The 26774-nt window shown below is 44.9% G+C and overlaps 1 protein-coding gene across 4 annotated transcripts in view; it reads left to right on the top strand.

Annotated features, from left to right (window-relative positions):
- ZNF532 (zinc finger protein 532) overlaps positions 1-26774 on the top strand; it is a 135939-nt gene that overhangs the window by 50049 nt on the left and 59116 nt on the right. For all 4 annotated transcript variants that reach the window (XM_032603089.1, XM_032603088.1, XM_032603090.1 and 1 more), the window contains 3 exons: positions 426-2785; positions 14856-15037; positions 19643-19819. In XM_032603089.1, coding sequence (XP_032458980.1) covers positions 443-2785; positions 14856-15037; positions 19643-19819 — 2702 coding nt within the window. In that variant the 5' untranslated portion in view covers positions 426-442. The remainder of the gene's footprint in view (positions 1-425; positions 2786-14855; positions 15038-19642; positions 19820-26774) is intronic.

Genomic DNA, 26774 nt, shown 5'->3' with positions numbered 1-26774 from the left:
AATCTGACGGTGACTGTGTTAGCAATAATTTTGCCAGTAGAATTAAATGCTGTCAAGATCAAGATGTGTTTGGAAGTAGTTTTTTGTGAAAATGGTGCGGTGAATCCAACGATAAATAACATTTTCTAGTCGTTAACACCAGAACCTGCTCTTCGTGCTGTAATAGTTTTGATCAGCTTGTTAGAGAGGCTGCACACTGGCAGTGCTGCACGGCCTTTTGGAGGAATTACTTCAAAGCTGTAATCGTCAGGGCCTTATACCTGTTTTCCAGACGCTCGTTCACTTTGGCTCAATGTCCTGACGTTATAATAAGTGCAGTTGGCAACTCGCTCTTTCGTGATAATCATCACTGTTCGTGTAAGTCCCATAGGGATGTTTATCTGCATGCTTATTGCTGATGGAATTATTTTCTGTTCGTTTAACAGAACATCTGATCAAATTCATGACCATGGGGGATATGAAGACCCCAGACTTTGATGACCTCCTGGCAGCATTTGACATCCCAGATATGGTCGATCCCAAAGCAGCTATTGAGTCTGGACACGACGACCAGGAAGGCCACATCAAGCAGAACGCCCACGTGGATGACGACTCCCACACGCCGTCCTCCTCCGACGTCGGCGTCAGTGTGATTGTGAAGAATGTTCGGAACATCGACTCCTCCGAGGGCGCAGAGAAGGACGGCCACAATCCCACCGGCAACGGCCTGCACAACGGGTTTCTCTCGGCGTCCTCTCTGGACACTTACAGTAAAGATGGATCGAAGTCCTTGAAAGGAGACGTGCCTACCTCAGAGGTGACTTTAAAAGATTCCGCTTTCAGCCAGTTCAGCCCCATCTCCAGTGCTGAAGAGTTTGACGACGATGAGAAGATAGAGGTGGACGACCCCCCGGACAAAGAGGACATGCGCTCCGGCTTCAGATCGAACGTGTTGACAGGGTCGGTTCCCCAGCAGGACTATGACAAACTGAAGGCACTCGGGGGAGAAGGCTTAAGCAAAACTGGCATCTCTACGACAGGCAATCTAGAGAAAAACAAAGTTGTCAAGAGAGAAACAGAAACAAATTCTATAAATCTGAGTGTTTATGAACCTTTCAAAGTCAGAAAAATGGAGGATAAACTGAAGGAAAACTCTGAAAAGGTGCTTGAAAACAGGGTCCACGAGGGCAAGCTGAGCTCGGAGAAGAATGACGCCTCCCTCGGCGGTGTGGTGCCCTCGAGGACCAAGCCATCCTCCAAGCTCTCTTCCTGCATCGCTGCAATTGCGGCTCTTAGTGCTAAAAAGGCCGCTTCCGACTCCTCTAAAGAACCAGTGACCAACTCCCGGGAGGCCTCTCCGTTACCAAAAGAAGTAAACGATAGCCCTAGAGCCATTGAAAAGTCTCCGGAATCCCAGAGTCTCATCGATGGGACAAAAAAAGCATCCCTTAAGCAGCCGGATAGTCCCAGGAGCATTTCCAGTGAGAACAGTAGCAAGGGATCGCCATCCTCTCCTGCAGGGTCAACACCAGCAATTCCCAAAGTCCGCATAAAAACCATCAAGACGTCTTCTGGGGAAATCAAGAGAACAGTGACGAGGGTGTTGCCTGAAGTCGATCTCGATGCCGGAAAAAAGCCTTCTGAGCAGACGGGGTCCATGGTGGCGTCCGTGACGTCGCTGCTGTCGTCTCCGACGGCCGCCGTCCTTTCTTCCCCGCCCAGGGCGCCTCTGCAATCGGCGGTCGTTACCAACGCGGTGGCCCCCGCCGAGCTGACCCCCAAACAGGTCACCATCAAGCCTGTGGCGACTGCCTTCCTCCCGGTGTCGGCCGTGAAGACAGCCGGGTCTCAAGTCATTAATTTGAAGCTCGCCAACAACACGACGGTCAAAGCCACGGTCATATCTGCTGCTTCCGTGCAGAGCGCCAGCAGTGCCATCATTAAAGCCGCCAACGCCATCCAGCAGCAGACCGTCGTGGTGCCGGCCTCCAGCTTGGCCAACGCCAAACTCGTGCCAAAGACTGTGCACCTTGCCAACCTTAACCTTCTGCCTCAGGGCGCCCAGGCCACCTCTGAGCTCCGCCAGGTGCTCACCAAACCTCAGCAGCAAATAAAGCAGGCAATAATCAGTGCCGCGGCCTCACAGCCACCCAAGAAGGTGTCGCGGGTCCAGGTGGTGTCCTCCCTGCAGAGTTCTGTGGTGGAAGCTTTCAACAAGGTGCTGAGCAGCGTCAACCCAGTCCCAGTTTACATCCCCAACCTTAGTCCTCCTGCGAACGCGGGCATCACGTTACCGACCCGCGGCTACAAGTGCTTGGAGTGTGGGGACTCTTTCGCCCTCGAGAAGAGCCTGACCCAACACTACGACAGGCGCAGCGTGCGCATCGAAGTAACGTGCAACCACTGCACCAAGAACCTCGTTTTTTACAACAAGTGCAGTCTCCTGTCCCATGCCCGCGGGCACAAGGAGAAGGGAGTGGTGATGCAGTGTTCACACTTGATCTTGAAGCCAGTCCCAGCAGATCAGATGATCGTTTCTCCATCAAGCAATACTCCTGCTTCATCTTCCGCCCTCCCGAGCTCCTCGGGAGCCGGCACACACACTGTAACAAAAATTCAGCCTGGCATAACCGGGACAGTCATATCAGCCCCTTCCAGCACACCCGTCATCCCAGCTATGCCTCTGGATGAAGACCCATCCAAGCTCTGTAGGCATAGTCTGAAATGTTTGGAGTGTAATGAAGTTTTCCAGGATGAGACGTCGCTGGCCACTCATTTCCAGCAGGCTGCAGATACAAGTGGACAAGTAGAGTATCATTTACATTTTGGTATTTCGGTGATGAATCTGTAGACATGAGTGCTCTATGCCATGCCCGTTGATTTTAGGGGCGGGAGCTCAGTTAAATGGGGGGATGTGTGTGTATATTTGTGTACACACTCGCATGTGAGAGAGGATTGTTTTCTAGAGCAATGTTGAAATACGAATCTTATTTAAAAATCAGTGCTTTTGAAGATGATTCTTTTAGACAGTTAGAAACTGTGTACTAGTTGGGTCATGGCACCTTAGATTTAGGTAAGTAAAGGAGTTCTTAATTGTTGGGTGATAGGAATTTACGTTGGAAGTCTGAGCTCTAGCGAGTGATAGTATAGACCCTTTGGATTAAGTGTTCAAGTCAGGCTACGTCACCAGTGTTCCTGAGTCATTTATTAGCGACCATTGTGGGATTTAAAAATTTCCTGTTGTTTATAAATTATTGTCTTTTACAGTTAAACACACCCAGTTGATACCCACTTTTCAGGCGTGCCTGCTTACTTAAGATGTTGGTCTGGTATATTCAGTGATATTCTCCACTGCAGTGAATTTAAGCTTCTAACAGAAAACCCATCCATTTAATAGAATACCTTTGAGTTTGTTTGTGGCATTTTTTTTCTTTTTTTTCTTTTTTGGGCTGCGTTGGTTCTTCGTTGTGGGTGGCTTCTCTTGTTGCGGAGCATGGGCCCTAGAGCGCACGGGCTTCAGTAGTTGTGGTGCGTGGGCTCAGTAGTTGTGGCGCATGGGCTCTAGGGCGTAGGCTCAGTAGTGGTGGTGCATGGGCTTAGTTGCTCTGTGGCATGTGGGATCTTCCCGAACCAGGGATTGAACCCCTGTCCCCTGCCTTGGCAGGTGGATTCTTAACCACTGTGCCACCAGGGAAATCCCTTGTTTGTGGCATTTTTGGTTTGTTTTTTGTGGTGAAGTGTAGGTTGGTGTTGGTGAGATGTATTTCACAGTGCGCGTCAGTCAGCGGTTTTATCTCTACCATTTGCTTCTCTCCATGAGGCAACTTCTGGGCAGTAGATAAATGTGTTTTACAGATATATGGAAGTAACTGGGCATGTTGAGTGAAACTAATTCAAGCTAGAGAGACCATATGATTTATTGTGCAAACCAGGAAATATGTGATATTGGAAGGGGCGCTGGTTTGAGCTGATATACCCTGGCTCAAACTTCTGTTTTGGAAGCCCCAGTGGTAAACTGATCTTTCCCTTACTTGCCTCCGCTGTCTTGTGATGAGGAGCTTTATGCTGTGGTTCAGACGTCTGGTACTGTCACCGTGATCAGCTCCCCAAGGGCAACTGCTGAGTCACGTTCTTTGTAGGATTTGAGTTTGGGGAACAAAAGATCAAGAATACCTCAGTGACTTTTCCTGTGGACATTCAGTTGAGTGGAAATGGAGGCGATAAAGAGTTTCGAGAACATTCTTGCATCGAGAACGTTGGGTGTTACATGTTTCATTGGCTCTGACGGTAAAGCGCTCAGGTGGCTAAGCTGGTTCAAGAAGAAGTGACTGATGCAGCCCCCCCAAGCGCGTCCTGGTGACAGGGCTTGGGTTCTGTCTGGGTTCCTCTTACCTGGTCACCGCTTCATCAAAGGGGCAGTTTTTCTTTCTGTCTTAAAAGGATGCAGTAAAAAAAAAAAAAAGCCGTTTCCGTAGTTCTCTCTGTTCTGCTGGTATTTTGTGCAGGTGGTGGAGTATGTCCCGGCTCACGTGTGCTGGTCCGTATTGGCATGTGGAGCTGCCTTGAGAGATGTCTGTTCCCTTGGGGACCTTTTCTTCCCTGTTTTCCCCTCGTTTTTGTTCTCTGTTAACCATTTAGGCTCATCCGCTGAACTGGGGTCAAATAGGGAAGCGCTTTCCCTCAGGGAAAGAGATTGACGTCTCTTCTTGTGTGGGTGGTTGCTTTGCCTTGACTCCTTGTATTTTGCTGGGACAGGTGTGTAGCGCAGCTCCCCCGTTTCCCCTGGAGCACTGAGGGATGCGTCAGGACAGAATATATGTTAACTCCAGGGCCAGGTAATACTAGGCCGGACAGTCACCCCGTTCTGGTTCCTTCCTCTGACTCTGCCGAGCTAGGGTCCACTCAGCCCACCCGAGAAGAGCATTTCTGTCGAGTGAGCTTCAGCTGCCGCCTGAGCCAGCCACCGCCTGGCTGGCAGCGCCAGCACACCCCGTGGCACGTCCCCCGCTCCTAGTGCCCCTGCTTTCACCCAAACCCTGCCCTTCACCACGGCATCCCCTCCACAACTTGCCGCTCTACTCAGGCTCAGCCGGGGGCTCTGCGCACCCAGGGGCAGCCCGGTCTCTCACCCGGCCGCCCAGCCTGCGCCTCTGGGTGCGGAGCGGCTGCCCCTTCTTCAGCCTCCTTAACACCCTCCTGAGTCTCTCCTGCAGCCCAGGAGGCCAGTGGCATCCGTGCAGCTCCTGCTATCCTAGCCTCAAGTGTAGTGGGAGCTCGGGTGGTCCCCACCTGTGGTTGGCCCCTGGCGCGGCATCAGGTACCCATGGCGATGGGAGGCTGGGGCTGAAGACAGGAAGGACGAGAGAGGAAAGAGAAAAATTCTTCGTTTCGTCTTCTCCAGTTTGCTATTCACACGACCGCTGGCCGGTTTACAGTTTGTGAACTTAAATTTAAGTGTGGGGAAAAAGTCCACCTGTATAAACTGTTTCCTCTCTGACAAGAGCACTTAACAACACTTAGTTCAACTTCTCAATTTTGTAAGAAGATCTAAGGGCACCTCAAGCACCAGTCTTTCCCTGAGCGCCTTCTTTCTGTCTTAACTTTCCGTTTCTCCGTTGGCCTCCCCGTTCCTGGTGACTCGTGCGTGAACTTGAGCCGGAGCAGGCTGCCTCACTGCCCGAGGGTGGGGACCGTTACAGGGTCAGCCGCGGGCCCGCAGCTGCCCGTTTTCTCTTCTGGCTCTTCTCAGGTCTGCCCAGGCCGGGCTTCCCTACGTCTGCACATAGGCTTAGAGTCATGTACAACAGCTTCCTGTACTGACCCCAGCTAGCGTTGATTCTGGAGGTTAAAGGGTGTGACCTCAGGGCCCTGGCAAGACTAACAGGCCCCCGGGCCCTTGCTCCGTGCCTTTCCACGTGTGAGTTTACCAGACCTAGAGAAAGGTGTGCCGGTTCACTGACAGCGGGGATATTCCTTCCTCCTTCCCTCCCTGCCTCCCATCAGGGATATTCCTCCCTTCCTTTCTCCTGCCCACCTTCTACTTATAATTGCCAAGGTAGTTTAAAAATTTTATGTGATAATGCCGAAAGTATTCCGTGCTAATTAACACCTTGAGTCTTCTCAGATCATCCCATTTTCAAATTAAACTTTTTATTTTGAGGTAATTGTAGATTATGGTAGGAAATAATACAGAGGTATCCTGTGTACCCTTTACCCAGTTTCCCCCAACGGTAACATCTTGCAAAACTATTAAACAGTATCACATCCAGGCTGTTGGCACTGATGCTGTCAACACGTAGAGCCCTTCCACGACCATAAGGATCCCTCATATTGCCTTTTTAGAGCCCCAGTCACCTCCCTCCCACCCCTGCCTCCCTCTTAACCCCTAGGAGCCACTAATCTCTTCTCCTTTCTATAATCTTGTCATTTCAGGAATGTTATATAAATGGAGTCATACCGTATGTAGCCTTTGAGACTGACTTTTTTCCACTCAGCGTAATTCCCTGGAGATTCATCCAGGTTGTTGGATGTATCACTAGTTTGTTTCCAGTTTGGGGCTATTATGAATAAAGCTGCCACAAACATTTGTCTGCAGGTTTTTGTGGGAACGTACGTTTTCCTTTCTCAGGGATAAATCCTTTTGTGTGCTGGGTTGTATGGTAGTTGCATATTTATATTCACAAGAAATTGTTTTCCACAGCGGCTGTACAATTTTAAATCTCAAGAGCGGTGTATGAGTGGTCTAGTTTCTCCACATCCTCACTGACATTTGGTGGTGGCATCATTTCGTATTTTAGCCATCCGGATAGGTGTGTAGTGATATCTTGTGGTTTTAACTTGTGTTTCCTCCATAGCTAATAATGTTGAATACCTTGTTGTGTTTATTTGCCATCTGCATATCCTTTTTGGTTGAAATGTCGCTTCTTCTGTCCATTTTCTAATTAGTGTTTTTGTTTGTTTTTACTGTTGAGTGTTAAGAGTTCTTGATATATTTTAGATACTGGTCCTTTGTTGGTATGTGGTTGCAGGTCTTTTCTCCCAGTCTGTGGCTTGTCTTTTCATCTTGTTAGGTCTTAGGCAGAATAAATGTTTTTAGTTTTAATGAAGTCCCATTTATCAGTTTTCTCTGTTACGGCTTGTGCTTTTGGTGTCAGGTCTAAGAACGCTTTGCTGTAGATCCTGAGAACCTTCTTTTATGTTTTTTTTCTAAAAAAAGTTTAGTTTTATGATTTGCGTTTAAGTCTGTGATCCGTTTGGGGTTAATTTTTGTATAATGTGTGAGACTTCGATGGAGATTTCCTTTTCCCCATGCATGTCCTTTTCCTCCAGTACCACTTGTCAAGAAGGCTGTCTTTCCTCCATTGAATTGCCTTTGCAGCTTGTCAGACGTCAGCTGGCATATTTGTGGAGCCATTTCTGGGACTCTGGTGGACTGACTCCTCCAACTTTATCCTTTCCTCTCAAAATCGTTTTTTAGCTATTCTGGTTATTTTGCCTTTCCATATATATTTTAGAAGAGTCTTGTCTATAATCTACCAAAAAATTCTTGTTGGGATTTTGATAGGAATTATGTTAAACCTGTATATCCGTTTGGGGGGAACTCTTTTCTTTATTATGTTGAGTCTTTCAGTCTATGAACAAAGAATGTCTCTCCATTTATTTCGATCTTCTTTGATTTATCATTTTGTAGTTTTTATCATACAAGCTCTATACATGTTTCGTTTGCTAGCTTTCCTTCTTTCCTTACATGTTTTGTTGGTGCTTCCCCTCCCCCCGCCCCCCCTTCCACATGGGCAAGTGTAAATGGTAGTATATTTTTCAGTGTTCACATGTTCGTTGCTAATATATGGAAACACAATTTTTGTGTATTTATCATGCATCCCTTGTCTTTGTTAAACTCGTTATTGGATTTAGGGTATTTTTTGGGGGGAAAGATTATATTGATTATTTTTCAGATATTGAACCAACCTTGCATCTCTGGGATGAATCCCACTTGATCAAGGTGTGTAATTCTTTTTATATATTGTGAGTTATATTTGCTCTAATATTTTGTTAGTATTTTGCATCTGTATTCATATAGGAAGGGACTTACAATTGGTGTTAGATTTTCTTTAAATATTTGATAGAATTCTTCAGTGAAACCATCTGGGCCTGGAGATTTCTTTTTTGGGGATTTTTTTTTTTAAACACCCGCTGGGCTGGTGGAGGGACTCATTATCACTTGGTAGGGATGAAGGTCCCACTTCCCTGCTGCCATCTCTGATACCATCTGGGTGAGGGTATTAGGACACCTTATTACAGCCTCAGGAGCGGAGGTCTGGGCTCCACCTGGGCTTGGCGTGCTATGGGTGAGGGCACAGTGCTTCCTGGGGTGTTTGGCTGGAGTAGAGCAGTAATTGTGTCTTTTGCTAGGCTTCCCCTTTCTGGGTCCTTTGGCTAAAGATAGCAGGCTTTTGTTGGGGATTTTTTTGTCTGTGCCCCTTGGCGTTTCTCGGTTCCCCGTTTCCTCAGCTCCAAATCTGGGATCCGTGAGGCAAAAAGAACCCGAGAACTCATCACTAGGGACCTGAGGTGCCTAGCCATCCTGCCTTCTCTCTGCCTTTCAGAGCCTCATTATGTTTGTTGTATATATAATGCCCAGGAGTGTTAGTTGTACTTAGTGGAAGGAATAGAGAGAGGTACTTCTATTCCATTTCCCTTGAAGTGGAAGTTTCACTCTATTTTTTCAAATACAGCTGTTTCGTCTTCCAGGAGAGAGTGTGTAGTTACATCACTGGGCTCTGCCTGAGGCCTCCGGCCTGTGGTTCTCAGTCGCTTTTTGGAGTCAGGCTGCCTGGGAGGACAGCATTCCACTTGACCGTGGACTCCTCTCCTCTTTGAGCCTGAGGCATGTCCCCTGCTCAGTGAGGTCACCTCCATCTTGGCCTATCTGTGACAGCTGTCAGGAGTGAGCGTCTCTTCTTCTCCCTTTCATATGTGTTGAACCCAGCCTCTTAAGACCTCAGCCTTTCTGTTGAGAATGACTTCTTGGTTTAGTGCAGGCACCATCTCCCTTCTCTTTTTATCTTTCATTTTCTCCCCATTTATATTTTTACCCCTGTTTATGGTTTGAAAGCCTCCTTTTCCGCGTTGGTCCAGGGGTGCTTGTTTGAACCCGGTAAAGGATTTCTTTTTCTTTCGACACCAGCTGTGGCTGTCTGTGCAAAACCTCCTCTCACCGTCACCCCGTGCATACGTGCTCAGGCTCTGGAGGTTTGCCAGCATGTCATGGGATAAAGTAAGGTTTGGGTGGCATTTGCTGAATTCTGCCTTGTCAGTTACTCCTTCTCTTAAAGATACTCTGTGGCCAGTCTATACAAGGGAATGATGGACTCAGGGACTCAGAGTGCTGCTTTATCATTCGCTGGCCCTGTGCTCAGCAAACCCGCACGCAGGTCTCTGTGGAGAGCCGGGTGGGAATCTGTGGTTTAGCTGGAAGCCCTCTTCACCCTTCCTTCCCCGAGCCTGAATCTGAGCCAGGACCCCAGGCATGCTCGGGCCCAGGTTAGTCTGCCCTGCCTCCATCTGCTTACCCTGCCGAGGAGCAAGCCCCGAGGAGTGGGGGGTGCGATGGAGCATCTGGGGTGGATCATGCCCTTCCCAGCCGCCCTGGGGTGGATCATGCCCTTCCCAGCCGCCCTGAACCAAGCGGTGCAATAAAAGTGGAGCACGTGGACATCGACTTCTAACCCCGGTATAACTGCCCTGGTTGGCGGTTTATGTTCCACCCTATCCCATTAATAATTCCTGCCTTGGGGCACACTGAGGAAAGGAGTGGGTGGAGGGGCTAGAGAAGTTTCCCTCCTCTCCATGAAGTAGTTAAGAGCTGCCAACTGTAGTTTTAATAATTGAAAATTAAACTTATTGGAATGTTGTTGCTTCCCCTCTTGGTAAAACCACAACTAAACTTAGCCAAGTACAGACTGGAAGTGCGTATTATAACCTCCGAATTGGTAAGATGAGTTTTCTTCCCGTAGAATCTGTATCAGCCGTAGAATCAGAGGATGTCATAGGTCCTTTGCTCAACTCTTTTATTTTACAGTTGAAGAGACAAATGCCCAATCAGTGGCCAGCTCAGAACCCGAGGCAAGATTTCTTTATTGCTAGTTATTCTTTCTGGTTTCTGATGCTGGTAACCTAAGATGTAGAAGCATAGAACTTTATAGTTGCAGGGACCATAGGAGTCTTCTGAGAATGGACCCTGGGGTTACATTCAGATTAGCTTCAAGGGTGCAGGTGAAGGTGACTTATCTGCCACGGTCCTTATTTTGGGGGGTTGCTGATTCAGTTCAGGTTCAGGGAGTTTATGGGCACCATTACTAGAACATACCAGGTGTATTAAATTATCCCGAGCAGCCTCCCCCAGGTCTCATTTCTAGACGTACTCTGCTCCAGCAGCTGCTTCTGGGGGCCGTGGGGCCGCCTCAGTTCCCACGCCCACCCCCAAACACCATTATCAGCTTGGTTTTTGGCCCTGCTCTCCTAAATGTTTACTATTAATTTTGGTCAGGCTAGTCCTGTCCCAGTTGATGGTTTAATGTTATCAACTCTTAATATATCTGTCTTCTTGAGCGATTGTCATCTGAGTGGATTATATGTGTGGACCATACTGCTTTCTGCGAATTTGCTCATTTCACTGTCAACTTTTATTAGGGATTTTTAGTGCAGAATGACTTGGGGACAAAACCAGCACCAACAGCTAGCACTGGGAACAATGGTGTATACAATGGTGTATACAATGGTGTGTACAGTGGTGTATACAATGGTGTATACAGCTATTTCTGCTACAGGGCTTGCTTTGTGTTACTTCCATTTAACTGAGATCTGAAATGCAGTGCTTTGTCTGTGTTCTCATTGTGAAACTGGGTGAAAGTGAGAGCCAGAAAACAAACTGGTATACCTTTATTATTATTATTATTATTAGGTAATTATACTGTAGATGGAAAATTACAGAACTGCTGTCAATGAGGCAGAAGCAGTGTACTTAGCATCTGGGCTGACTGTTAAGTTGACAGTGTTTCGACCTCTGGATCAGTGGGTTTCATGCTGTCACAGGCTTTTGGTCTGTTTGAAATTTAAGCATGAGTAGATGCTATATTTACTCACATTTCCCGAGCCTTCCTCATCTTTTCCCTTGCTACTCTTCTCCCTAAAACATGAGTTGAAACACATAGAATTGTTTTCCTTGTTACTCAGATAATTCCTCCTGTATACAGAGAGGGTGCCGAGCCCTAGGGCTATCTGAATCCTTACCAGGGCCCCAGTGTACCCCCTTCCTCACAGCCTGCGTTGGAGGCCTAGCCTTCGCTCTGTGCCAGGATTGGGCAGAGGAGGGTGCAATGCAGGTAGCTGTCAAGTATGAGTGTGATTGCTTTTCAGCTTTATTTTCAGCTTTCTCATGTTACCTGAGTACTGAAAAACAATGTTTTGCTTTAAAAAGTAGCAGTTCTCTGAGCAAATGAGTCTGCCCCAGACTAGAAATTAACCGCTTATTACCTAAGTACTGCAAACGTTTTCCATTTTCAGATGACATAAATAAACTGTCAAAAGACACATGAGACGATTTAAGTGCATTTTATAACACTGTTTTCTGTTCAGAAGGCAGGTACTGTCACGTTAAACTGCTTTATCCTGTCGAAAGTAGCCTCAGCTTGTATAGTAGAGAGTTAGAGTTTTAACATACATTTTTGTTTCTTTGATTTAAAGTAATGAAAAAAGGACAGTCAGATTCTTGCAGACCACAGAGAAATCCTGGCCTGCCCCCATCCTCAAATGTATCTCCCCAGATCCAGAGGACATGTGTCATTACTGTGAATTCCCAGTATCCCAGAGAAGCTAATGGCATCTGCTTCTCCGTGCTGTGAAGATCCGTCACCATTGTCTCAGGAAGCAGAGAGGACACATTATCTAAAAGAGGGGCGGTGGATAAAACTGGAGGGAGAGCAATTAGGTAAACCCTAGAACGATTGCTAGTACACAAGTATCCAGGAAGAGAACGTCTGCAGTCCAGACAGCTTGCTTGTTCTCAAGATGGAATGGAGTGGGAGCAGGTAAACGGAAACGTGGGAGTCAGCACGGAGTCTGCGTACAAATTCACATGCCTCCGTGTGTGCAAACTAAAGAGTAGAGCTTAATCTGATGTGATTTCCCAGGGACTGAATTCTCCCATTTCAGCAATATGGAAGCACTGTGATTTGGGGCTGTAGCCCACTCTGGCTCCCACCCTCGCCTGTACTTCTTTCTGTACCTACAGTGGGTGAGGCGCCTCAGCCCATGGAAATGGCTGAGTGCAGATTCCTGTAGCTCATCAGTGGTGGAGGGAGGGCAGAGGCTGCCGCCTGCTCTCACAGAGCCGTGGGGCCACAGGGAGCGCCCCGCCGCACAGTGCAGTGTGAAGGGAATGCGTCCCCTCTCCAAGGACTGGTGTGAGAGAGGTCGCTATTGAAAGGTTGGTAATTGGGTGACCTTGTTACTCTAAAGCATTTTTCATAGTCTTTGCAGTCAGACATTTCTGTCGTAAAGGGCACTTTAATTAACAAAACCTCTTCTTGAATAATTTTGATACTTATTTTAGTTGACCTGCAAGTAACAGAGCCCTTTCACCCACCAACCAACTGGTCCATAACTATTTTTATAGCTACGTGTGTTACAAACATACAGGCATCCAGTAGGGGAGCGTGTTTAAGTAATTCATTGTGAATTTTATGTGTATCGTGAAGGGTGTTTGTTAACATGTCTTGATGAGAGATCATGTGAAACTTCTCTTCAGCTTTTAGGGAGCACATACTTTGTCTCCTTTTTAGGTCTCCTGTTTTTATTTTTGTTGCTGTCTCTCCCTATAATAAAAGTGGTAGAACCATATCACTCTCTGAGAAGAAGCTGCGGAGGTGGGATGGGGGATGGCCTATAACCCTGACAGCGGTCCTCTGTCCTTCACGTGCATTTGCCCGGCGGCGGGGGGTGGGGGGGGTGGGGGGGGCGGGGCGGGGGGGGGGCGCGTTTTTGCTTGTTTATTCCTTGTGGACCCCCACCCTACTCCTCCCTTGGCCTTGGAATTAATTATTCAGAGCCCAGTTCAAATCCTGGTTCTTCCACCTCATAGCTGTGAGGTCTTGGCAAGTTTCTTAACTTCTCTAAACCTCATTTCCTCATCTGTAAACTGGAGATAATATTATCCACTTCATAGGTTATTATGAGAATCAGGTGAGGTGATGTGTCGAAGTTTATCTGTTTAAAGGACCTAGTTCACCACTTGGCTTAGAGTGGAAATGGGCTCAATACATATGGTAAACATAAAATGTTTTGACTTGAGTGTAGGAAACACTGGTTTTATTCCTAAGTAAGTGCAAGACATTCTGAGATGTCTGTGGAAATTCAGACATTATCATTCACTGCCTGGGATGAATGACGGTGTGGTAACAGCGAATAGAAGACCTTCGTTCAAAGAAACAGACTACCTGTGATAATGTAGGTGTCACCAGGATCTTACAATTAATGCATCTGTTGCTTGGTTTTCGTGGCTGTGGCTTTGGAATATGAGTTACTAGAAAAGGAATGCTATTTTTAAATGATGCTTAGCCTCATCATAGCTGCCTGTAATGTTCTTATTTTGTGACTGCAATAAACATTTTACGGGATAAAATTTGTATTTTAGGCCTTTCAGGAGAGAACCAAGAGTTTTCAAGTGAGTTTCTGATTTTTCTTAGTTTAGGTTCCTCAGAAGTTTAAACCTTAATTTGTTTGATGCAATAGCTGAAAGAATAAAAAGTCTTTTGAAAATGTCTTAATTCTGTTGTCAGTACAAAAGATTGTTTCAGTTTTAGCTGGAGTCTATATTTTGAGGCTTTCTTTAACTGACTTTAATAAAAATTACACATTTTAGAAGGTAGTAGTAGATACCTGTGGCACGAATGTCCAGATAGTATTCAGACACATTTTATCTTCTGCTGTGTTAGGTTTATTTTTGGAATGGAAGTAATCGAGTTCTCTATTTATATTTACTTTGAGTTTTTTGTGTTTTAAAAACATGCCATGTTTGTTTAGTGCTTATGTCTAAGGGGGTGAAAACTATGTAGTGTGTTCCAGTTTTTCCTGGTTAGTGAATGGTGCAGAGCCCTTTCCAAAGAGGATTTCAGTCTGTTTTAGTTTATATGTGATTAGATTTTAAGCTCTGTGAAGTTTCAATTTAATATCTGAATTTATGTATCTAAACTTGGTTCGTTGGTTTTAATCATAAATCATAATGATCAGTTCATCCACTTAAGAAACCAGTTCATGTGCAAAAATGAAAAACTGATTGCTGCGGCCATTCTTTTTGCATTCCTGTGTTTCAGATCTCAAATAACTGAAGTGAAAAAAATTAAAAAAAGAAAGAAAGAAAGCTGGATTAATGACCACTCATTAATTTTTATTATTTTGAAGAAACTTTTTTGAGTTGTGGGAACTCTACTGTCAAGATAGATGCCCATAAACTTGTATTTTAAAGTTAATTATACGTTAAAGTAGATTTACTAACACACTTTATAAGGATACCTCTTCTTCACACTAAAAAAAAAAAAAAAACGTAAACGTAACAAAATTGGAAGTCTACCTAATGCTAACAGTCTCTTTACATCGTACTTTGGGATGAGCATGACTACATAGTACATATTGTCTGTATTTTACAGGGACATTTTACATTGACCATTTAACTTTTAAGTTTGCTTTTTCTTTGGAAATCAGTTATCGTAGTATTTGAAATGACCGCTGTATACTTATTTTGAGGTTTAACCAAGCTTCTTTGCATATTAGAAAATACTTCGTAGGACCAACCCTGTTTCCCCCTTTGGTTTATTTAGAAGACTTGCACTGTCTGCCAGATGCTGCTTCCTAACCAGTGCAGTTACGCATCTCATCAGAGAATCCACCAGCACAAATCTCCCTACACCTGCCCCGAGTGCGGGGCCATCTGCAGGTCGGTGCACTTCCAGACCCACGTCACCAAGAACTGTCTGCACTACACGCGGAGAGTTGGTTTTCGGTCAGTATATCGTTCATTTCCGTGCAAATAAAGCTTATTCACGTCGGAGGGCACGGGGTTCTGAGTGGTCTGTGCACATCGTTTTCAGGGTCATACAGTGATACCTCGATTAACAGATCCTCTGGGAACCTGGCTCATTTGTAGTCGAGTTGATCTGTGTGAATCCTGTAATGTGGTATTGACTCTGGTCCACACGAAGCCGAGGGTCAGTGGGACCCATCCTTCTAAGCAAAAGTGTGCAGGTGGTAAGGTTTGGCTTTGATTGACTGTTAGAGCCTTTATACTTTCTGCACCCTTTCTAGCATACTTCTGTTGTCACACTCTCTGCATTTTAAGCCCTGCAAGAATGCAGTGCATTTCTGTACCTCTGAATACTTGCTCTCATCAAAACAAAACGGGTATGGATGGTCCCTTACTTTTATCTTGTCTTGTTAAAGGATTGGGTGTGTGTCCTTTCCTGCCACCGCTCGTTGCGGAATAGCCTTCCACCCCAGATCACCTTCCTTTATTCCTTCTTCTCCATTACCCGAGTCCAGGCTTCTCCCTCATCTCTGCACATCTTCACCGTGACCCCTTTCACTGCCCCCTAATATTCTCAGATGTGTCTTTTACAACATCTGACAAGGCTAATGTTAGTTTAGTCTTTTACAACATCTGACAAATCTAAATGTTAGTTTAGTATTGAGCGGTGATGCATTTGAACTTGATCCTCCACTTTGTGACGTTCTGAAATGCATTCCTGTACCTTTTAGAAACATTTTATTCCTGTACATTTTGATCCAGTGAAGGTCCACCAGGAAAACACGTCATTGATATACAGTGTCTTTGTTAATAGAGGTATTACTGTATTGTGTATTTATCTTAAACTTGAACATTTGTTCACCTGGTATTGTTAATGTTAGACTTAATATACAATTATTTTTTTTCTTTTAGTTGTGATACAGATATGATGTTTTATAAAAATGAAGGCCAGTTGGTATGATTTAAAATTTTTATTTCAGTTAAATTTACGTTATGGCATCACCAATTTCTAGGTGGTTCAGTCTATTTTTCTAACAGTAAGACTTATTTCACATTTTTATCTCATGCCTCCAAACCTGTGATGCACAGATATTTAATGGATTGGCAACCACCCTAGTAGAAAACCTTTGGTTTGGAAATTTAGAAACCAGGGTTTTTGTACCAGTTAGGCTCCTCATTGTGTGGTAATTCATGTGTTCTTTGTGCCTTGGTGCCCTGCCTGTAAAATTGGTGTGATGTTTGCCTCCATCTCTGTGGGCATGTTACAGAGTAAAACAGGATAATCCAAAAGCATGCTAAGTGCTTAAGAGGAATGTTCCACATTGCAGGTGCCTTTGATTCCACAGAATTCATACACAGTGATACTTTGGTTCTTATCCCATGTTTTGAAACTCTTATTACTGGATTCTTTATTTAATATAAAACTACAAGTGCAGTTCTTTTAACGGATGCCAATTTCCTCAGATATTTATAGTTGATTTTTCTAATATAATGAAAGTGAACTTAAGTTGGAATGAATAAAGGAAGTAAGACTCCTATAATGCCAGGTATTCCTGGTATCTTTTTTTTTTTTTTTTTTTGCGGTACGCGGGCCTCTCACTGTCGTGGCCTTTCCCGTTGCGGAGCACAGGCTCCGGACGCACAGGCTCAGAGGCCATGGCTCACGGGCCCAGCCGCTCCGTGGCATGTGAGATCTTCCCGGACCGGGGCACAAACCCGTGTCCCCTGCATCAGCAGGCAGACTCTCAACTACTGCGCCACCAGGGAAGCTCTATTCCTGGTATCTTTTCTAAATTAAAACAAAAGCTCTGCCGGCAAGCTAAAAGTAATTAACTCAACTTGGAAAAGACCATCCCTTGCTTTTCTTTTCTTTTTTTTCCCCCCTCATTCACAGAGTTGCTTAAATTTGGCACTTTGAATTTTTACTAAAATTTCTGTGTTTAGTATAGACTTTTTTTCTTGCATTTGAGAGGTTACAAGAGCTATAAAAAACACTATGTACATTCTGAAGTTTAGTTCATGTTTACCTCTTTAGGTAATAGAACAGAATTCGACCTGAGTTTTTTTTCCTGTTGTTTCAAATAATGGTCCAGTCTACTACTTGTCTGGGGTTTAGCAGCCCCTTGACCTTGTACATTTTCCCCTCCTTCTTTGGCTTTACAGTTTTTCCAATTAAAAAACTTTTTTATTTCATTTTTAGCCGAGGAGCATCTCTAGCATGGCTCCCAGCCTGACTTTGTCAGGATCCCAGCCTCTTCTTGGTTTGGTGCCTTGTTTACTCTCTTCCTGATCATATACTGCATCTCCCAGATATTGAGGGGGTCATTTCTAGCTTCTGGTTGATTTGGTAAAAGTCATTTATCTCTCTGAATTTTTCTGCTTCTTGAGCCACTAGATCTGCATCTAGGAAGGGGAAATTATAGGATTGTATACTGTAAAAATTTTTTTTTTAATGAAGAGAAACTTAATTGGTACCCAGAACACACAGGGCTTCAGCTATATTAAATATTTATTAATAGACTGGGTTTTTAGTAACATTAGGATGCTGTATGAACCCTTCAGATTCTCCTTCTATTTTTCTGTCTTATTTGTGTTCCATATTGGCCTCTTTTCTTCCACTTGTAGGCAGATATTTTACAACTTTCTTTCAAGTTCTTTTAAATTTTTCTCCTTTCTTTCCTCACATTAAGTAAGGGGAGGGGGGCTTTCCCTCGGCCTCCATGAGGCTCTTCGGACCAAGCCTTAGCCACCTCCTTTATCAGCTTGTAGGTTCTCTAACCTCCTGCTTGTTTTCTTAGAGATTAAATCTTCCTCTCCAGGCGACTTCAGAGAAACAACCCTTCCTTGGTGTTTTGCCCTTTGAATACACCTTTCTACTCTTGATGGGGAAAATACTTTATGATTCACGAATGTAGCAGATTCTTTTGTTTAATAGTTAGTAACCCATCTGTTTTTGTTTTGTGTTATCTTCCTCTTTCATAGGAATTACTGGCTTCTAGGGTTGGGAAGGACTAAAAAATTATCTATTCCAACTCTTCTCATTTAACAAATGAGAGACCAGCCCAGAGAGGATCAGTAACCTGTTCAAGAAAACCCAGGTTCTAGTTAACTCAGAATTGTTGCAGTGTGCTTGGGTGGCTTTATTGCCTAAAACAGTAGGTCCAGTAGATCGGACAGAGGAGAGCATTCTGTATTTATTCTCCTATATTCAGTGCTTTTAACGTGTATGCTGCCGTACGTCATTTAAAATGCTAAGGCATTAATTGTGATGTTTATGAAATGCCCGCAAAGCTTAACATGGGAGGCTTTATAGAGCACATGCAATTTAGAGTGTGTCACTCCTGTACGACTCTGGAAGCTGCTCCTTGAATTTGGAGGGAGGTTCTAAGAACAGAAGTGTCATAGGTGTCAGCGCCATCGAGCGCTGCCCCTGGAAGGCAGCCCCAACTGCAGTCTTCCTCCCCCAGGTCAGCCCTCACATTCACACCCAGGACACGTCTGCCGGGTGTGTGAAAGGTCTGCCCCTGCAGACCCTCGAGGGCCGACAGAGAGACCACTCTCAAATAATTTTCAGGTGTGAACAAAGAAGGACGACTAGGTGATAGATGGGTGGACTGTTAAGGGGTGCTGGGCGTCCTTGTGTGAGAAAGGTGAGGCTGGGGGAAGTGTCTCCAAGTTCTAAAGTTTGTTTTTTTTTTTTTGGCGGTACACGGGCCTCTCACTGTTGTGGCCGCGCAGGCTCAGCGGCCATGGCTCACGGGCCCAGCCGCTCCGCGGCATGTGGGATCTTCCCAGACCGGGGCACGAACCCGTGTCCCCTGAGGCGGACTCTCAACCACTGCGCCACCAGGGAAGCCCTAAAGTTTGTTTCTGTAGGACTAGATTTGAGTGAGGAGTGAGCTAATCATCAAATTATTAGAAATTCAAGAAGAGGTTAGATAGAGAGGCAATTTACATAGGGAGGTTAGTTTTTCAGACGGTTTATCTTTCACATCATTTGTTAAACAAATGTAAGTGTACTTAAATTGAATTTCCAGGAGACAAACATGCTAGGTGGTTGACCTTCTCTGTAGCCTCCAGGACGTTCAGTGCCTCCGTGTGGTCAGGACACAGTGGCTGTGGCTTTGGAGCCAGTACTCATTCATTCCTCTGGGTCTCTCTATCGATGGCATATAGGATTAGATAGCAAAGCTTTCTTCCATTGGGGATGGGTGGGAACCTCAGAATCCAGCGTGCAGGGGTCCTCTCAAAGCCAGCAGTCGTAGGGTCTTGCTGTGCTGCTGGCCTTGACATGGCCCCATGGTCCATTGGTCTCACCACAGCCTGGCGTCTGGATGTTCATTCTTAGAAACTTAGAAGATGCTCAAAGAATAGTCCATTGGAGTTTTATTTTTCTTCTTCATGATCCTCCTTCTCAAATATATAAAAATAATTTGATCTGTTACAAACAGAAAAAACCCACATGCTTAAAAAAGCTATTAAGAATCTTAAAGCGTTATTTGTTCATTTTACCCAGTTTTACCCAGTTAAGTTATACATGTTTAGTGGTCTCGTGCTAACGACTGTGTGTTTATTTTCTAACAGATGTGTGCATTGCAATGTTGTGTACTCTGATGTGGCCGCACTGAAGTCTCACATTCAAGGTTCTCACTGTGAAGTCTTCTACAAGTGTCCTATTTGTCCAATGGCGTTTAAGTCTGCCCCAAGTACACATTCTCATGCCTACACGCAGCATCCTGGCATCAAGATAGGAGAGCCAAAGTAAGTCATGCTGCCTTTCGCCTTTTACCCCACTCCTTTATTAGTAATTTAGAAGAGGTGGTAGTTCTGTGGGATATAATTTAAGATATGAAAAATTATGCCACTGTGCAGATTTTGATGCTCTACGAAGTATAGCTCATAACTCCCTAAACCTTTCAGTACTGTCCAGGGGGAACTCTTTGCCCTAAAATGTCACTTGCTATTTATGCTCTTGTCATCAGTTTCTGCTAAACAAGTGAATGTTTATCACTTTTGTTCTTTTTCTTAAGATGATTTTGTTCTTTTTCTTAAGATGATTTTAATACGTTCTTGGAAGACTGTAAAAAACTGTCCTCTTTCAATTTTCATTGTTTCTTAAACACTTTTCACAGTAACATTTATAAGATGAAGTCTACTTAAGACACTAGTTCCTGCATTTAACTTCATAGCTGATGTAAATCCTTGATTAGTAAAAAGTAAATTTCATTTTTTGCTTGATTTCGCTCTTAATTTTGTCAGTGTTTGCCTCATTGAGTTTGTGTTTCAGCAGGCAGTTACGGGCTGCCCGCCTGCAGTGGTGGCCAGCTTCGCAAAGACGAGGCAGTGAGGGCGCTGGGGTCAGAATCCTGCTGCCACCCACCAGCTGAGTGACCTTGGGCCGGCACTGACCCCTGTAAAGTGAGGGTCATGCTTCTGTCCCCGGGTTTGTGTGAGGATAAAGCAGGGTGAGGTCTTTAAAATGCACGGCACGTGGCCCCTCTCTCTGGCACACGGAGAGCCCGTAGCCTCGGCACCTTCCCTGCTTCCTTGGTCCCTGGATGTGCACACAGCCCTGGATCAGATGCCCGGCCTGATGTTCACTTTCTTCCTGTGTTGTTTGCGGCAGTGTGGAATTTGATAATTATGTGAGGCTAGATTTGCTGCCTCAAACCTATTGGTGTGTTTTGTCTAAAACTCTATAATCAAGGAAGCATTGGAGGAAGATATGTGGATATGCCATATTATGTATGTCTGGCTTTCATGTAACATTTAGTTTGGGGGAAATGTCATTGGCTAAACACGATAGAAGTGACTCTGTTTACTAAAAAACTATGAGAAAATGGAATTTTATTCTAATAGGACCTTCACTCTGATCTTTGTAGATCTTCAAAATGAAGCACATTACAAATTAGGGGATCCACATACGACTTGGTGTCTTGTCTCCAAAGACAGACATTAGTGAAACGTCAGTTAAACAGCCTTCAGTGTTCCTGGTCATCAGCCTTTCGGACAATAGCATAGTCTGCCCTACCCCCTACTCTCTCCCCCGACAACCCCCCGGTGAATATAGTTTTTGACTTGGTTTTTTTATTCAAGTAAATAAAACTTTATTCACTGGAATGTGCATGAAATCTGGAACAGTAGTTGTTACCTGGGAATACAGCATAGCAAACGATTAAAGTAAACTAAAACAGTATTCCTCAAATTTGAGAATGTATAGGAAAAAAATCATTCCAGTATTTTCTTAAAAACTTTTCTCTACTACAGTGGTTTTTTAACAGGTGCAAGCCCAAAGATAGGCATTAACGATTGAGTCTTAAACTATAAAACTAAAACAAATTTACAAGTAAAACACAACAAAACTCCCAGACCAGTGAGCACAGCTAACAGCATTAATTCAGGGTAATGAGTCAAGACCTCACTACAGCAGCAGATGCTGCTCCGCGGGCCCTGTGCTCGTCACCCTGTACTACAGGTGCCGCCTTTCCCTATGCACACTCTATAAAGCCTGGCTCCCTGTGCCATGCTGGGAGCTGCTTGGCCTACATTTGACCCAGAAGCTTTCGTTCGACATTAGATCTCTGTTCTGTTAAAGTTATAGCCCCACGTAAATAAGTAGCTCCCACACCAGTAGAACGTCAGGCATGAAATCTCCCAGCAGTCTTTGGTTAGCTGGTTTTATGCAAATGACTCAAAATTATGCAGATGATTTACGTTAATTTTTAAAGATCAGTATAAAAATCCCACCTCCCGTTTCCTTTAGAGAATATATGGAAGTCTGAAAATACACCCATGAAGAGTCCCAGCACCTCAACTTGAAAAGCACAACATAAGATTTTTATTTCACAGATGTTTATGTAGTGATTATTATGTGCAGGTAACATTCTAGTGCTTTGTTTTCCAGTGTGTGGTCAGGCATGTTTCCCTGCTGTGTCAAAGGGAACTTTGAACACCCTTTAATCTTTTCTGGGTAATTTAAGATCATTTTGAATGTCCACTACTAGATTTTATGGTGATACAGTCTTGTGACTGTTTTTATATCTTCCTCGACGTCTGATTAACCAGCCGTTTCTTTGGGTGCTTTTCCCTTCCTTCCATTTGCCTCATCTAAATGTATATAAATAGAGCAGTGAGGACTTCAAAGTGAAGAATTGTATGAGACGGAGTTGTTCTTTTTTTTGTTTCATTTTGTTTTTTTAAAGAGTCTGAGTGCCCTCATCCATGACACTCCTGGGTCTCCTATCATGAGTGCTCAGCTGATTGCTATGTGATTGAATATGGGCCCTGAATCCACATTATTTGCTCTGCCATTTACTGGCAAGTTGTTTAATTTTTTATGTCTCAGTTTCTTTTCTTTTCTTTCTTCCCTTTTTTTAAAAAAAGATTTATTTATTTGGTTGCGCCAGGCAGGCTCCTTAGTTGCGGCTCGCCATTTCCTTAGTTGTGGCGAGCATGCTCCTCAGTTGTGGCATGTGAACTCTTAGTTGCGGCACATGGGATCTAGTTCCCTGACCAGGGATCCAACCCAGGCCCCCTGCATTGGGAGTGCAGAGACTTAACCACTGCGCCACCAGGGAAGTCCCAAGAGTTGGAGTTTTGGAGCAAGTTCCTAAGAAATAAAACGGTACAAAACTACAGTAGCGGCGTGGTGGAGGACTTTGATTCAGACGAAGCTGAATTTAAAGCACGGCCCTGGGATTTACACAGCATCAAGCAGATTCTCTAATCTCTGAGCCCGTGTCCCAGCTGTGAGGGGCCAGTGGTGCAGATTCACCTAATGGGGGTGTGGGGACGTGTCCTACTCAGACGGTGCCTTGTACCTGGCTGTACTCACTCAGTGGTGATGGAGGCAGTTGGCAGCAATTCTGAGCTTAGAATCCTTTACTCATGTGTTTTTACATTTGTTTCAAGGGTAGCACTCTGTCCTGACTGAGGGTGGGTTTTTGGATTTACTTTTTCCTTTCCACCTCCTATTTTCCTTCCCCTACCTTCCATCCCCTGCCTCCCCACCCCTGCAGATGTTTTTCAGCCACCTCCTCCCTCCTTTGTTCTAGTCCAGTTATCCTGCCATTCACTCAGTCTTGCAGTTGGGTCAAGTCAAACTTTTAGGTTCATCTTTCAAAGTACCTCCCCTGTATCCAGCCACACTGTCCCCAGCATGCTGTGCCCGTGTAGACTCCACCTTTGTGCACACTGGTCTCCCTGTCTTTTTTCTAATTTATTTATTTATTTTGGGCTACGTTGGGTCTTCATTGCTGCACGTGGGCTTTCTCTGGTTGCGTCGAGCTGGGGCTACTCTTCGTTGCAGTGAGCGGGCTTCTCCTTGCAGTGGCTTCTCTTGTTGCGGAGCACGGGCTCTAGGTGCGCAGGCTCAGCAGTTGTGGCTCGCGGGCTCTAGAGTGCAGGCTCAGTAGTTGTGGCGCACAGGCTTAGTAGCCCCGCAGCATGTGGGATCTTCCCGGACCAGGGCTCGAACCCTTCTCCCCTGCCTCGACAGGCAGATTCTTAACCACTGCGCCACCAGGGAAGTCCTGGTCTCCTTGTCTTGAACAGAAGCCCTCCCTCCTCACTGCCTGCCAGTCGCCCTGTGGTTCTTTCCTGCACTGTAGCAATAGTTGGAGAGTCTGCTCTGTGGTCACGGCCTATCACTATGTCTGTGAAGTTCGTGGTACCCTTATTTGGACTTTTCTTTTTTGACATTAGCACCAGATTTTAATTTTTTTTCCCCCCCGGTACGTGGGCCTCTAACTGTTGTGGCCTCTCCCGTTGCGGAGCACAGGCTCCGGACGCGCAGGCTCAGTGGCTCACGGGCCCAGCCGCTCCGTGGCATGTGGGATCTTCCTGGACCGGGGCACAAACCCACGTCCCCTGCATCAGCAGGCGGACTCTCAACCACTGCGCCACCAGGGAAGCCCCCAGTTTTTAATTTTTTAATCGTTTCTATCTTACAGAAAAGTTGAAAGAGCACTGTGGAGAACTCGTGCGTCCCCTTCACCCATATCCCCCAGTTGTTAGCATTTCTGACATTTGTTTCATCCTTTCATTTTCTTCTGTATCTCTCCCTGTCTCCTATTTAGGAATAATGGGGCATCATGACATAAATATTTGAGTGTGTTCTGCCTCTCCTCCCCAAGAGGACACTCATGTATATCATTACTACCATCTAGCCTCCCACCCAGGAACCAGCGTGGATTACGTTACCAACCAGTTCATAGATCCCATGAAAATTTCTCCAGTTGTTGAGATACTGTCTTTTTTTCCCCTTTCTTTCTGGTACAAAATCTAGTCCAGGAGCACATTTTGCGTTTAATTGTCCTGTCCCATCAGCGTGCTTCCATCTGGAGCAGTTGCTCAGTCTTTCCCCCTCATCCAGCGGAGGATACCGGTCTTGTGTTCTGAGATGACCCTCCTTCCCGGCCCGGCCCCGCTGTCTCATAGTTGGACTCAGGATACATACTCAGGCAGGAATCTCCTCATCAAACCCCATCGAGGATGCTCACTGCCTACCTGTCCTTCTAGGGATGTTACTCTCCATCATCTAGTCCAGTTGGCAGCGGCCAGATTTCTGCACCGTGAGCTCACCATTTCCCCTTGGTTTTTTTTTTTTTAAGGATAGCTAATTTAAAAAAAATTTTTTTTATTTGGCTGCATCGGGTCTTAGTTGTGGCATGTGGGATCTTCCTTGTGGTATGTGGGATCTTTTGTTGCGGCACGCGGGCTCTTTGTTGCAGCGCGAGGGCTTAGCTGCTCCGCGGCATGTGGGATCTTAGTTCCCGGACCAGGGATCGAACCCGCGTCCCCTGCATTGGAAGGAGGATTCTTAACCACTGGACCACCAGGGAAGTCCCTCCCCCTGGTTATTTGTTAGTGGTTTGTAGGGTGTATTCCAGTATTACACCAAAAACCTGTTCCTCAGAAAAATGCTGAAGTAAATAGATTATGTCCTGTCTTAGACTTTCTTTGCAGTTCAGTAGAAGGCAACAAAGCAAAACAAATAAAACCTGAAAGGAATGTAGCATGAAATAAACAAGCCGTGCCCTTTTTCATGAAAGAGTTATTTCTGAAAGTGTAAGAATAGAGTCCTGAGAAGATACTTAGCCTAGCTAGTAAGTCTTAGTACTTTTCTTGAGGCTATTCTGCTAATTACAGAAAAATTAGGAAATATAAGCAAGCAAAACAATAAAAAATTGCCATCCAGCAGAGATGATGATAGTTATATACCATCTGTTTCTTTTCTATACCCTTTAAACAAATGTGGTCGTATCCCGCATACTGTCTTGTTACCTGTTTTTTAATTTGCATGAAGATCATTCCATGTCATTGGTGTATGTCCGCATCATAATTTTAAAAAATTCATGTGTTATTGTTCTTATTTAACTACTTATATTACTAGACGTTTGGGTTATTTCCAGCTCTAAGCTATTTCAGACAGTGAGGAGATGCACGTCTTCGTCGCATCTGGTAGACTTAAGGGTGACACATCATTAATGTACCACCTTTGGGCTGAATGCTGAAATCCTGTAAACCTTGTCTGATCTTAAAAAAAAAAAACCCTTTTTCCCATCAAGGGTGCTTGTGCTCTGTGCCAGGGTAACTGACATGTCAGGACCTTCTAAAAACACGTCACTCACGCCAATTAAATTTATAAATTTCATGTGGAAAAAGAGAAAACAAGTTAAATCTATAATTTTCAGGTATTAGAAATAGAGAGTGAGGTCCAAAGGTACGTGAGAAGTGGTCTCTTAAGAAGACCCTACGAGGAGACAAGTGGTCTCAAGAAGAAAGCCATTCCTTTTTTTCAGCTTTTCTGGTGAAATAGCAAACAGCCTCAGCTCTTTCTTTCTCATGTGGCTCACACCTTTGGTCAGTGTTTCTCTGCCATTTTCCTAAGCTGCTCTTTGGGATTCTTTGTTATGGTGATCCTGGTTTTTCAGAGGAAACACAGGTGTCCCTAGGGCCTCCCTTAAGGCCCAGGACGACCCTGTTGGGAAAGGGTGACCTCCTGTGGGCAGACGCGCTCACCAGTGACTCAGCAAATCCCTGGGGGCAAAGGTTGGCAGCGGGGAGGACTCTCTCCTGACGGCCAGAGGAAAGTGTGGATGGATAAAGGAATTATGTCCAGAAGGTTCAGAGCTGCTGAGTTAACTTCAGGAGGCTGCTTGCTAGTAACATATTAGGTAGGGAAGTGGTTTGTAGTGGTTAGTGAGTGTTTTAAACCATTTAGAGCACAGTAGACACTCAGGTGTTGAAGCAGCATTTGATTTGTGGATTTTCTTGTATGCATCTTTATTTTCATGCATAATTGCTTCCTGGTGCAGGGCTTTCATTGTTAAGAACAGGTACAGAAATAGTGATGTTCAAGTGTAAAATTACTACTAACTCTGAAAGAAAACCTGGAACAAGTAACAGTGTGTTCAAGGCATCCAAGATGTGTGGGCCTGCTTAGTTCATCAGTCAAATTCTCTCAAGTTAGGGTACCACCATCAGGCTGTGTTCCTTGTCTGATCTTTAAAAATATTAAAAAAAAAAAAAAAATCAAGGATGCTTTTGCTCTGTGTTAAAGTAGCTTACGAGTAACGACCTTGTAAAAACGTGTCAGTTGTAGATCTGTGGGTAGTACAATGATTTCTAAGCAAATGTGGTCCAGTGCCTCTATACCCAAAATGTTAAGTTGAGCTGCACTCCAGTGATGCCAGCTGCCTTCGAAAGTTTGTTT

The sequence above is a fragment of the Phocoena sinus genome, chromosome 14 (assembly GCF_008692025.1).
Source record: "Phocoena sinus isolate mPhoSin1 chromosome 14, mPhoSin1.pri, whole genome shotgun sequence".
In the NCBI taxonomy this organism is placed as follows: domain Eukaryota; kingdom Metazoa; phylum Chordata; class Mammalia; order Artiodactyla; family Phocoenidae; genus Phocoena; species Phocoena sinus.
Note: the sequence above shows the minus strand (reverse complement) of the source record. Positions and strands in the feature narration are given on the sequence as shown.